Consider the following 13,292-nt stretch of genomic DNA (forward strand, 5'->3'; position numbering starts at 1 on the left):
CTCCCCATCAAAAAGCCAAAGCTACTAAAGCGGTGAAGTACTTTTACTATCAAAATAATTTCCTTAGTTGAAACTTTTTTATTAAAAACTTCCAAGCTTTTAGACTAAACCCCTTTATTTATAAAGGCCGCGACTGTGGGGAATAAAGTCTCGGAGAAATAAAGAAGTCGTCAATAAAAATTGATTTAGAGGGCATATTCTTCTTTTAATCAAAAAATTGACTTGATCAAATATTGCCCCCTAATCTTCATCTTCTCTCTCTCTCTCTCTCTCTCTCTCTCTCCCTCTCTCTCTTTCTCCCCCTCACCATCTCTTTCACTCTCATTGACTATATCTTTGTCACTCTCACTCTAGAGCTCTCTTTCATTGTAGATCACTCTCATCTCTCTCGTTGTAGACATATCTCTCTGTAGATTAATTTTTCTTCTTTTCTCTCGCAGTCTTTATCTCTCTTTCTCGCAGTCTTTATCTCTCTTTCTCGCAGCCTCTATCTCGTCCTCTCTCCCTTGCAGTATGTATAGATCTCTCTGTGGAGATCACAGAATTCGTGGGCACGAAACATTTTGTAGCCACAAAACGTTTTGCATCCACGAAATGTTTTGCAACTACGAAATGGTTAGGGTCACAAAACATTTTGTGTCCACGAAATACTAGAAGGGTTTCGGCGTTTCGCCAAAAACCCTACTCGAGGTGTGGTTCTGGCGAAGGAAACACTTCATTCGCCAGAACAATGTCTATGTGTGTGAGAGAGAAAAACAATGAGAGATCGGTCAAGAAACAATAAATGATTGAGAGAGAAACAGTGAGAGATCGAGAAATATAGATATGGAGAGCAATAGAAAGAGATAGTGAGAGAGAGGGAGAGACTGAGACAGAGGGTAAGAGTAAGTGAGAGAGGAGAAGAAAGGAGAGAGAAGAAGAGGAAATGGTACTCAAAATGGTGGTAGTGGAAAGTTGTGGTGGTGATAGTGATAGGGAAGATGAAGATTAGGGGGCAATGTTTGATTAAGTAAATTCTTTTTTTATAGTTTTGATTTCACTTCACATATCTATCGAAGACAAACACGAAAATTTAGGGATAATAGAAAACCATGCCCAATCCTGAACAATATTTGAAAAAAAAAACACTTCGTGAAAATACAACTGTTCGAATTTGTCCCTAGCTACAACCATTCCCGTCCAAATCAACGTGAAAAATATTTTTAAATTTTTTAAACATATCTTAGTTTGCTCTTAATAGTTTTGTAAATTTGTGAACAGATTTGTTTTTGCTCAAAAATTATATTGCAAAAATGTTTTGCATTTGACAAACTCATCGACTGCCACAAACATTTTGGCTAAAATATTTTTGATTTGCTTTGTGAAGAAAGAAATGGTTTCTGCATTTTTCGTTTTGCTTTTGACAAAAACATTTAGACTAATGCATTTCTTTATTTGTATTTTTCAAAAATTAAAATGCTATGCATATTACCATTATTAAGCATATGAATCATATTTGTAACATAAAATTAAGAGAATTTCAGTAAAACAGTTAACATATTCAGTCTTGTTAACAACATGATTGTATGTGTTATTAACAGTTCATAATTTGTCAGGGCAACACATAATATGTTGTAAGCAACTCAATCGTGTCTATAACATAAAAGTAGGAGAATTTCAGCATAAACAGTTAGCAAAGTCAATCTTGCTAACAACATAATTTCATGTGTTGTCAAGAGTTTATAATAAGTCAGAGCAAAACATAATGTGTTGTCAAAAGTTTATAATAAGTCATGACAAAATATAATTTGTTGTAAGCAACTGACTCATGTCCGTATTTGGACTTGATTTTAAGGTAATTTTAAAAAAAGTGGGTTTTGTTTGAATTTTTTTATACAATGGGCCTCATGTTCTATATAGACCCGTTTTTTTGGACTTTTCATGAAAGAGTTCTAGATTTAGTTTGGTTGGATGCCAAAATTTCCAATCGGAACCAATATAAAATTTTCCATTCAAATGAGATAAATCGGAAAAAGTGTTGATTGGGAGAAAACTAAACTGGATCTATCAATTTGGTTATTTTGTCTCCACTCTATCCTTTTCAACAGAGGTTGGCCGCAGTCAACAATTGGTTGCTCAAGTGGTCTAATGTGTTGACATAAACTCCATAATCCGGGAGGTCCCAGATTCGATTCCCAGAGGAAGTGATTTTCATGGTTTATTAAACTTGGGTTATTAAGGTATAATAATATTGTTGGGGTTTAGGTCATAATTTAGTTGGGCTATAGGCACGTTCTTTGTAAGAGTTTGAATTCGGCAGTTTCGCACGTATCACATCTTTGATGTATGAATGTCAATGTAATGACTATCGTAGATCGTAGTCATTTAAAAAAAAAACAGAGGTTGGCCTCAATATTATTCTGTACAATCAACCATGCACTCCCCCAACAGAGCTAAGAACTTTGTGCTTTCTTTCAACAAAAAAAATAAAATAAAAAAATAAAGAATTCTGTGCTTTTCCCTCTTCCAAAAAAATATTGTGCTTTTTGCAGCTAGAAGTAATGGGCGAAAGAACTAGTTTCTTTATTATTATCTTTTTGCTTAGTAATGTTTTTTAAGTGATATAGAATCATCACAGCGTCAGTCAAATGTACAAAAATTCTAATTATCCCTCCATTTTGGTCCCCCCCCCCAACCCTCCGCCGGTGTGGCGACATATCACTGGAGTATATTTTCTCACAATTCTCCCTCCAATTGTTCCACACTCAAGTAATATGTTGCCACATCGGCGGAGGGACCAAAATGAAGGGATGAACAAAATTTCTCTCAAATGTAATTTTATGCAATATTAATACCTGCAGTCTAGAATTTAGATGTTGCTTCTACTGAAAAGCCAAACAAAAGGTTCCGCGAAGAACTCTCCCCTTTGCTAGAACAAAAAGAGAAAGAGAGAGAGACAAAAAAAGGGAGGCAGAGACAGGGGCGGATCCACGGGGTGCGAGGGGGTGCAGCCACACCCCTAGATCCACCCGAAAAAAGAAAATAGTAGTAACAAATTTTTTTTTATATGTATAGATATATAAAATATATACCTTATGATGTATGAAAATAACACAAAGAAGGTTGTAGCTTTGTGGTTAAGGCATAGTTTGGAAAGTGGTTTTGAACGAGATGACATGAGTTCGAGGCCCTCTAGAGGCATTTGAAGTATCTTTTTTGATATATATATATATATCTATTTGTTCATATATATATATATATATATAGCCTTATGTATTGATGACATCAATTAAGGTTTCGCTTAGTGGTTGAGGCATTGAGTTTTGGGCGAGTTTGGAGCTTGAGGTTCCAAGTTCGAGTCTCATTGTATCTAATTTTAACTATTTTCATTTTTTTATATTGAAATTATTCAATTCATCTACCATAAATCTCTAGAAACTTCAATTCATTTACCGTAAGAGCATCTCCAATGCAACACTCAAACTTTAAATGTTAGAGTGCCACATATGATTTTATAGAGTTTTTCTTCAAAATCCATCTCTAATGCAAAACTCAACATGAATCTCTAAAGTTATGTGTCAAGATTTATTTTAGAGATCTTTAAGAAGACACTCTAAATTTAGAGTGTCCTCTTGAGGATATCTAAGTGTCACTTAAGCAAATCAATTAGTTTTAAACCAAAATACAGGTTTTTAGAGTTTCTCGTGAGTGTTGCATTGGAGAAGGTTTGCAATAGAGTGTCTCTAAATGGCCAAATAGGAAAGAGACCATTTAGAGATCCATTTTTCACACTTAACACATAAGATTTTTAGAGTTTTTCTTGAGTCTTGCATTGGAGATGCTCTAAGTCCTATAGTTTAGTAGTCTTTATTGAAAAAGAAATTTTTTGTGAAATTGACAATGAGTCAATTGTGCAAACATTTAAAAATATGAACTCTCACGAAGTCAATAGCGTTTGTAATCGTTGATTTATTAATATAAGTTATGAATATAAATATTTTGCTAATTCCCTTTGTCTCCAAATTTTTTTTTATTTAAGTATATAAATTCGCACCCCCTAAGTGAAAATCCTGGGTTCGTCCTTGGACAGAGAGAGGAAGACAGAGAAAAAGGGAGTGATGAAAAGAGAGAGTGAAATAAAGACGGATGGTGGTGGTGTTGAGAAGAGTTAGAAGAGAGAAAATATTCCGGCAAAGATCACCAGCAAAGAGCCAACCCGACGACCATCTGTCGTCGACGTTAGAAGAACTGTGAACGTTTGGGGGGAAATCTGATGTTATCACCACTCAAGTTTTTGTCCTCCAAATTTATTTCTCTGAAGGCATTGAAAATTATACTTATGTTTTTTTTTTGTGTTGAGGGCATTTGAGAATTATACTTAGGGTGGTACTAAACTTCTTGCTCCAATTCATGTGGCCATTGTTAATGCATTCTTGACCACAATTCTCAAATGTTGGCCACTCATCAAATGGTATTCATTCATAACTTAACTTCGGTCACCTTTCTCATTGGTGGGTCCTTGTTTGATGAACTTCTAGACCCACTTTATAAAACCACATTCCAAAATAATGTGACCAATCAAAAATAGGAGCAAAGGTGAAACTCGTCTCTTGTTTTTGACTTCCATAAAGTTAGAATCCAATTCCCTCTCTTGATTCATCCACTTATTCTCACTTTGGTTTTGGATTGTCCCTATCACAAAAACACCCACTTAGCCTCCCCATTTCTACTTTCTCCACCACCACCCACCTCCTCCACTACTTTATATTCTTCCTACCATCATTTTTAGGTAACACATCCATTTTTACTACCAATTCTTTTAACACGTGTAAGGATGTTTGGGTTTTCTCAACCAATTATAGACTGCCATGTGGACAACTTTATGTTTGTCAAAATGAATCCAACTTATGTCTACTACCACTATTGTGAGATTCATTTTATATTATTGTTCTTTGGTTTGCTTTTTTTTATTCTTTTATTCCAAAACCTTGAATGTGATAAAGAGGATTAGACAAAACCTTAAATTAAGAATATCTAAAGAGAACATTGCTAGCCATGAGAGAGAGAGTGAGAGAGAAGGAGAGAGGGGATAGATTAGTCTAACTTTTTTGTTTTACTTCCTAAAGTTTAATGGTCTTGAACAAAAGATAGTGAAATGAGAGTTGAGGATGAAGTGAGAATGTTTTATTTGATTGTTTTGTTGGTTTGTTTGATGAAATAATATAAATTTACAAAAACTTATCTGCTTAACCATTCAGACTTCACTACTAATCACCAATTATAATTGTTAATTTAAGTAAAGAGGTCAACCCTTTTTTTCTTTTTATTTTATTTAATAAAGTTGAATTAGTCATCTTTATTGCTTATCTTATAATCCCATGATTTACTTAGAGACAAAGTTTCAATTTAACTAACCCATTTTTTATTATTATTTGTTTGTAGATAAGAAGATTAATGACAAAAATTTGTAAAAAATTGGTTTTGTGCACATCGTTGACGGATAGAAAGTTTGTTTTTATGGCCACGAAAGAATTTTAATAACATAAATCCTTCTCACAATTATTACTTAAAAAATTATACAGATGATTATTGACGTCGAGTTGATAACCATTATTAGCCAAGAGTTTAGAGGGTGGAGAGTTTAGGTAAATGATTAATAAAATATCAATTCTATCATATATTTACTCAGCTAATTAATAGTTGATGTGTACATGCACCATTAGGTAATAGTGAGCTATATATCCTTGAAATTTTAGATTTTGAACCTTTGGTTATGTAAGTGTGTCCCTAATAATCCAGCCCTAATAACTTGAGTAAGATTAGTGAAGTCAATTTTTTTTTGTATAGACGTTTTAAATGCTTAATCATCAAATTACTTAAAAAAAACACGTAAACTTTGGACTAGCGTTCCTTTGAGATAGGATTTGCTAAATAAAATATGTTTATATTTGTTGTGGTAGACCAGTAAATATTTGAAAGTTACTTTTAGGTAATGATAAACTTACGTTTCTTTGTAACAAAAAAAAAACTCACAATTCTTCGCTCAACAATGATGTAATCGTTTATTGTTGGTCAATGATTGAAGACAATTTTAATTACTAAAATCTGCTCAAAAAACTTGAATGTCTCAAATCTCAAAGAAGAAACTATTGCTTTGTCGATTTGAATAGTGTTTTCCATATAGAAATGGCGTGTAAAGTACATAAGATGATTAGAGATTACCCTAAGAAGGGGGAATACCACCCTTGTTTTGATGTTCATCCTAGAGTACTCCTTGCTTAATTGGGATGACAATCGCGTTCATTGAATGACTTTCCACCGCAACTGTACGTAGAATAATGATCTTTTACGCATTAATCTAAAAATGGTTACGTCTCAATCAATTCTAAGTAGAACAAATTTTGGAATTGGCCCTTAAAAGATGGTTTTCCTTTCAAAACAAACAGTGTGATTCTATTGGTTTCTAACTCAATACTATTTCGTGATAAACAAATGAGTTTGTTGAAGCAATTTGATTTACGTACGAATTCGTGAAACTAAAATGGTGTTAGAGGATGATTCAATTCTAAAACTCATTCGAAGAATTCATTTTAATAATATGGAAGAAAATTTCATTAGAATTAATATACACACTAAATTGTACAATTATTCATTATCAAGCATCATCCATGACTTCAACCTTTAATATAGTTATTTTCCCTTAAGAAGGTACAGCATAGGCCATGTAGTCACTAAGTGCCTAGTGCCATAATTTATCATAGTATCTTATTGTTTTATTAGGAGAATTTTGTACATGCACGTTAGGTCGGTCTTGATATACTATATTCTTATTCGACATAATTATTTAATCCCAAGACAAGGACCAATTAGCAACCTTAATTTACAATGAGTTAATCTGACGATTGCAAGAGCCAACCGTACAGAATCAGAGTACCTTATATGTGATTTACAACAACCGACGATTAAGTATCTTAGTCTTTTAATTCAAAGGTGAGCATCTCCTTTAACTCTAACATATAATCTAGAAACCTTTTATTTGAAGATGGAGTATAAACCCCAACTAGACCTAAGTTCTTGATTCTAATTTGGTTTTACTTATAGCATATTATCTTAGAGGCTTGGTAGAAAATATAAAGTCAAAATGGATCACAAGGAATACAAGAATTACTTTAAGTCACGAATAAATGTTCAGCCGACTAATTTAGTATCATCGAACGGGAACCACAAGTCTCATTTCTAAACCTATGCTAAAATTCCATTCATGTGTATATATAACAAAAAAAAAGTAGATATTTTTCGTCTCTGCATTTTGTGGTTAACATTTACAGGAGTATAGATTTTACACTAGAAGTCGAATAAATTCGTAGAAAGAGAACTTCTTAGTTTGTCTTGTAAATTGTGAGCTGAAGTAGATGTTTATCATTCTGATCTTTACAGATAGTCGGTAGAATCTATGATGGGCATGAGTTAGTATAAATATTCAACAAAACCGAAGTAATAAAATAAAAAGTTGTATACTGAAAGAATAAAAATCAATCAGATTGAAGTATTGAACAAACCTTAAGAGGAAATTTAGTTTTAGTTAAAGAGCTTTGTATTGTACCCGTGATTTTGTATAGTCAAATATGTAGTCTAATATAGTCATGGGTCTTCTAATTGAGATATGACGACTTTATCTATTAATTAATTAAATGGAAGTTTGATTCAAAATAACATTTTAATACGATGTCTCTTTTTTTTTTGAAACTGTACAAGGTCTATTTCATTGAATTTATTGGTCTTCAAATTCGAAAAATAGTGATAAGAAATCATAAAGTATACCCAATAACCCAACCCGATTAACTTCACAAAAAAAATACATATAAATCTCTGGCACGTACACTTCGAAAGAAATACAAACTTGCGTGCCAAGCTCTTCCATGTCTAAAAATAAAAATACAATAATAATAGTAGACAAACTTTAACAAATTTTTTTCCTTGAGATTGAACTGTAAGAGTTATTACATTTCAATGACATTGATATATCATGATTAACACGTAATACATGAAATAAATCTTGGTGATAAACTACTTCACCGAAATTGATCTCAAGACTATATAAACTTAAGAGTGATAACTACTTCACTGAGATTAATTTGTTTTTATTTAGACAAGTTCAACTAATCTGTGTGAGTTTAATCTGAACCGTCTATTTTCGGACGGCCAAGATCCTAGTCAAATTTTCAAACTCTAGGCCACGTAGGCGTGCAAGTCATTCCGTAAAAAAAATTCGTAAGAATTCTCCGTGAACGTAGCATTACCGTCAACTAATAGTCGAATAAAATGTTCAAAATAAAGAAAATAATTAGGGTTTCAAAGGGAGTGGGGGGTCCTCCTAGTTACTCAAATGCGCGTGGAGTCACGTATATGATACGAGATGTCCAATCCTTGTATTCAAAGGCCACACAAACCGCCCAAAGAGAATAATAATACTAGTAGTACAGTATTATTTCATATTAACAAACAAAAATATCTTCCTCCCATTTCCACGTAACACTAATCTTCCCCGCAAACATACAAATTCCCATTCCTTCCTTTACTAACTTTCTCTCTCTAGAAATCCCAACTCTCTCTCTCTCTCTCTCTCTCTCTCTCACTAGATTCTGCCACCCAACGTCATCTGATAACGAAAGACACGTGACCTTAATAACTCTTCACTTCTCTACCTCTCTCTCTCTCTCTACTTTATTTCTCTAAAATCAAAGGGCACATTCGACCTCCTTCTCTTATAACTTGTTGTATAAATACTAGGTCTCCTCCAATTTTACATTCTCACACCCAAACACACAACAACAACTAATTCAACCACAAGACTGAGTCTCTCTCTCTCTCTCTCTCTCTCTCTCTCTCTCTCTCTCTCTCTCAAACTCATCTACTACATCAAAGAAGAACCATGCCTAGGGTTTACCCAAACGCTAACTCTTCAGATTCACCCATCAAAGCTGTTTCAAAACAAGAACCCAACCGACGAGTTGAAGTTTTAACGGTATGGAAAAAATCGCTTCTCTTCAATTGTAACGGTTTTACCGTTTACGATACAAAAGGAAATATCGTTTTTCGTGTCGACAATTATCTCGCTGGTAATAAAACGGAAATCGTTTTAATGGATGCTTCTGGAAAATCTCTTCTAACTATCCGCCGTAAGGTAAGACCGCGTAATTCTATAACATTGTTGAGGCTATTTTGGTCAGAAAATAATTTATTAACGGCGAACTAACTCAACCGTTATTTTTAACAGAGATTTAGCTTGGGAGATAACTGGATGATATTTGACGGAGAAAAAACCGTCAATCCAAGATTTTTAGTGAAAAAGCAAGTGAATTTCATGAATTCAAAGATCTTAGCTCAGGTGATTTCATGTAATGGTGGTGGTGGATCAAACAACAAGAATTGGACGTATGAGATTGAAGGGTCATACGAGAAACGGTGCGTCGCGGTGTACGATAACAAAAGAAAAGTAGTAGCGGAAATTAAAAGAAAGGAAGGAAATAATGGAGTATCATTAGGGTGTGATGTATTTCGTCTAATCGTACAACCTGAACTTGATCCAACGGTTGCTATGTCTTTAGTCATACTACTTGAACAGATGTTTGGTTCTCGACGATCAACTTCACTTTAAGTAGAGATCAAATCATGAAGAATTAGTTAGTCTGTTAGTGAAGAAGGGAAATCTGACTGTCCTGGGAGCAATAATCAAACGGTTGAGATTGATCAAGTTTGGATGAACGGTCAAGATGTCTTGATCTTGTTAGCTCCTTCTCATTGGGATGGAATCTTTTAACCCTATAAGATACCCTTTTTTTTTCTTGTGAGCTTGGTTTTTCTTTTATATAAATTCCAAGCTTTATAGTTTATATAGTGTATATATTTTTGGAAAATAAAGAGAAAAATGAAAAAAAGAAAAAAAAGTTGAAAAGATTAAAATAAAATGAGTGGTTAGGTTTTGTTTTTTTTTCCACTTAGGTGCTGTTTGTTTTTTGAAATTTTCAGATCTGAAATCTGAATTGGATCCCAATTCAGATTTCAGATGTTTGTTTTTGTTTTTTGCCAAATCTGAATTTTTGTCTGAATGAGATAAATGTCTGAATAGGCTGAATCCAGGCTCATACATTTCAGACTTCAAAAGAAGTCTGAAAATAGAGACCAACATCTGAAAAATCGCAAAAGACGTATATACCCTTCTAAAAATTTAAAATACCCAACCACGTCCATCTTCTTCCCTTTCCACCATTAAACCTTAAACCCTAACCGCCGCAGTCACCTTTTCTCCTCTCTCTCCCACTAGAGGTTTTCCAGTTGAGGATTCACAGAGGAAACCCTCGCCACATTTGATTAGGGTTCCGCCAAAAAAGTTGAAGGCAAGAAGAACTGTAGATCCAGAACAATTTCAAAGTAACCATTAAAAAAAACCACCGCCGCCGGCAAAACCACCACCGCCGACCAAACCACCACCAACACATTATGGGGTTTTGCCTTGGAGTGGAGATTTTTATTCAATGTAATTTAGGTTGATTATTAACCAAGAAGGATGGATGCCTTGGAGTGGAGATTTTGCCTTGTCAACTTTGTATTATGGGGAGTTTGAGAACTCTGGTCCTGGATCTATTGCTTCTGGTAGGGCTAGTTGGAGTAGTCAGAGAGAGAGAGCATTCCGGCGAGAGGGTTAGAGAGAGCATTCCGGCGAGAGGGTTAGAGAGAGAGAGATCAGGCCATGGAGATGGAGGCTTCTGAATTTTTTTGGTTTGAAAGTAAACAACAATGAAACCCTAGGTCTTTAGGGTTTTTATAGTTCTTATATTTTTATTTGGCCAAAAGATAAAAGACAAAAAGAAATGAGATTTTTCTTATAAGCAGGGGTATAAATGTAACTTTAATTTTTCAGACCTAATAATTCAGATTTGAAAAACAAACATCTTAATTCCATCAATTCAGATTCAACCAGTTCAGATTCAGCCAATTCAGATTCAGCCATTTCAGATTCAGACATAAATAAAAAAACAAACAGCACCTTAGATATGCATCAATGAAGTAAGGATTTTTGGTATTTTGGATTCCAAGCTTTGAAATTTGACAAATAGTTATTTATCGATAGTGTGTAATATCATTTATAAGACCATTACGTGTCCGCACATGTAAAAATATACTTGGGCGGGTAACAATTTTTAGTGACTTATTTCATTTACTTTAGGTATCAAAGAAAACTATTGGCAGTAACGAGTTTTGTTTGAATCTCAAATTTTGAACAATCAAAATGTTTTTGTTTATTCGTCGACGTAAGTTTGTCTGGTTAATACATTGGCTTATCATGTACATTAATATTCGGTTTGAGTAAGAAAATCACCGATCAATTAGTTATACTTATGAATCAATCAACTTTATATTGTTTTTTCGTTTTTGACTTGGGAATTCCAAGTTATGAAATTGTTTTGATCAAATCGCTTAAATTTGCTTCACATATTAAATATTTAATTATCACTCCATACTCTTGAAAACTCGGATAAATCATGATACTATTACATAACGTTGGTAAAAGATCAAACGTCACTTAAGTTTCACCGAACACTTACTCAAACCAATAAGCGAGACAGGGTACTTTGGTCTTTGAGACTGGTGAGGTATGACATTCAATTTATCTCCTCCTTCGGGAAGTTCTATAGACGCCCTCGTTATTGCTCACAGAAGCGCGTTTAGAATTTGTAACCAAATTTTGTGTGATCTCTAAAAGAAGTACCTTTACCAGTAGAAGCCCATATAGATTTTCCTTCTTGTGTCATAGTTAGTGCATAATTCCATTAAGCTATAGTCAGAGCCTCAGCCCAACCTCTAGCTCTTGCTCAAGACCAAGCCCAACAATAAGCCCCTTTAATTGGTTAATCACACGGTGGACTCTATAGGCACTTCCAATATGAACTCTATGTACACCTGAAAAAAGACCCAAAATGTCAACAAAAAAAATGTGAGAGAAACAAATCTAGAAGAAGAATAAGAAAAACAGATAGAAAATAGATTTGAAGCTTTTAGTGGAACATCGAGAACCATTAAATCGATACGTTTATGATGAGTTTGGATGACGGAATCGTGACTCCGCGGATTCATGAATCCAAGTAATATTTTTTGGTTTGTTTGGGAACTTATAAGAATCTTATGATTTATCATAATTTGAGTATTTTAAAGCGCTTCTTTAAAAAAATATTGAAGAAACTTTGTTCTCGAAACTTGTTTCTTGAAATATCGTTTCATTCGAGAACCCTTTATTTTCTTTATAATTTTTTTTCTCGAGAACTGTTTTCCCAATTTTTTTCATAACCAAACTTTTTTTCCGCAAAAGTCATTTTACCTCGAAAACCTTTTTTTCTCAAAAAATTATGTTTTCGGGGAAAAAATGTATTTGGAGAAGAATCAGTTTTCGGAAAAAAAAAATGCTTTTCGGAAAAAAAAATTGAAGGAAAAAGTGATTTTTGGAAAAAACATATTTTGGAAAAAAAACGATTTTTGAAAAAAATAATTATTTGTAGACTGAATTTTTTGTTTTAAGTTTGAAATCTAGATTTATTAATCCAAAATCCTAGCGAATCCCAAGTGATAGGGTGAGATTTTAGTCCAATATAAATTTTGGAATTAGAAACCTTATAATTCAAGAGTCCTAGAACTCTTGGTAGATAAATAGACAAAAGATTCTTGAATCCTATCAAATCTCACTTTTGAAGAAAATCCTACTTAGGAATCCTGCAACCATACACCCCATTAGAGTAAAAGTGGAACTTCAATTTATTAAAAGCTCAAAATAAAATACTACTAAAAATTATGATCCAAGAAGAACCCTATATTTATTTTTTCATAGAATGTTAATGAGTTCACCTAATCTTTATTGAAACAAGAAAAAGAAGAGCTTCTTATTGGGACTAATACCCAGAGGATATTTGCTGGTTGAGTACTTGAGTTCTTCCAAACTAGTTTGGTGGAAATGATGTGGGCTGAGTTTATCTGTGACTAGTTTTTCTTAATTGCCAATTCTGACCTTCAACTAGTTTGCACACTAAGAACATTGTACACCCCAATCGAATATTCCAAAAATTGTTCTCAGAATATTACCACTCAAACCTATCCTCTTAGATCTATGATCAAATTCTTTAATTTCTTGGTTCAACAAAAAAAAAGATTCTTTAATTTCTTTGTCATTCCATGCATATTTATTAAAATAAAGTCAAAATCTATCAAAACAAAACCCTTTTTTTTTTTTTTTTTTTTTTTGTTAAGAAATCAAAAGCAAAACC

General features: G+C 33.5%; 1 protein-coding gene across 1 annotated transcript; it reads left to right on the forward strand.

Annotated features, from left to right (window-relative positions):
* Positions 1 to 8,839: 8,839 nt before the first annotated feature.
* On the forward strand, positions 8,840 to 9,947 carry LOC147568695 (protein LURP-one-related 8-like). Its single transcript, XM_086655095.1, has 2 exons — positions 8,840 to 9,163; positions 9,257 to 9,947. The coding sequence occupies exons 1-2, from the start codon at positions 8,912 to 8,914 to the stop codon at positions 9,635 to 9,637; spliced, it is 633 nt and encodes a 210-aa protein (XP_086511221.1). The 5' UTR covers positions 8,840 to 8,911; the 3' UTR covers positions 9,638 to 9,947.
* The last annotated feature ends 3,345 nt before the right edge of the window (positions 9,948 to 13,292 follow it).

Source organism: Eschscholzia californica, unplaced genomic scaffold (assembly GCF_041429995.1).
Source record: "Eschscholzia californica isolate CP2 unplaced genomic scaffold, dmEscCali1.0.p SCAF_1, whole genome shotgun sequence".
NCBI lineage: Eukaryota > Viridiplantae > Streptophyta > Magnoliopsida > Ranunculales > Papaveraceae > Eschscholzia > Eschscholzia californica.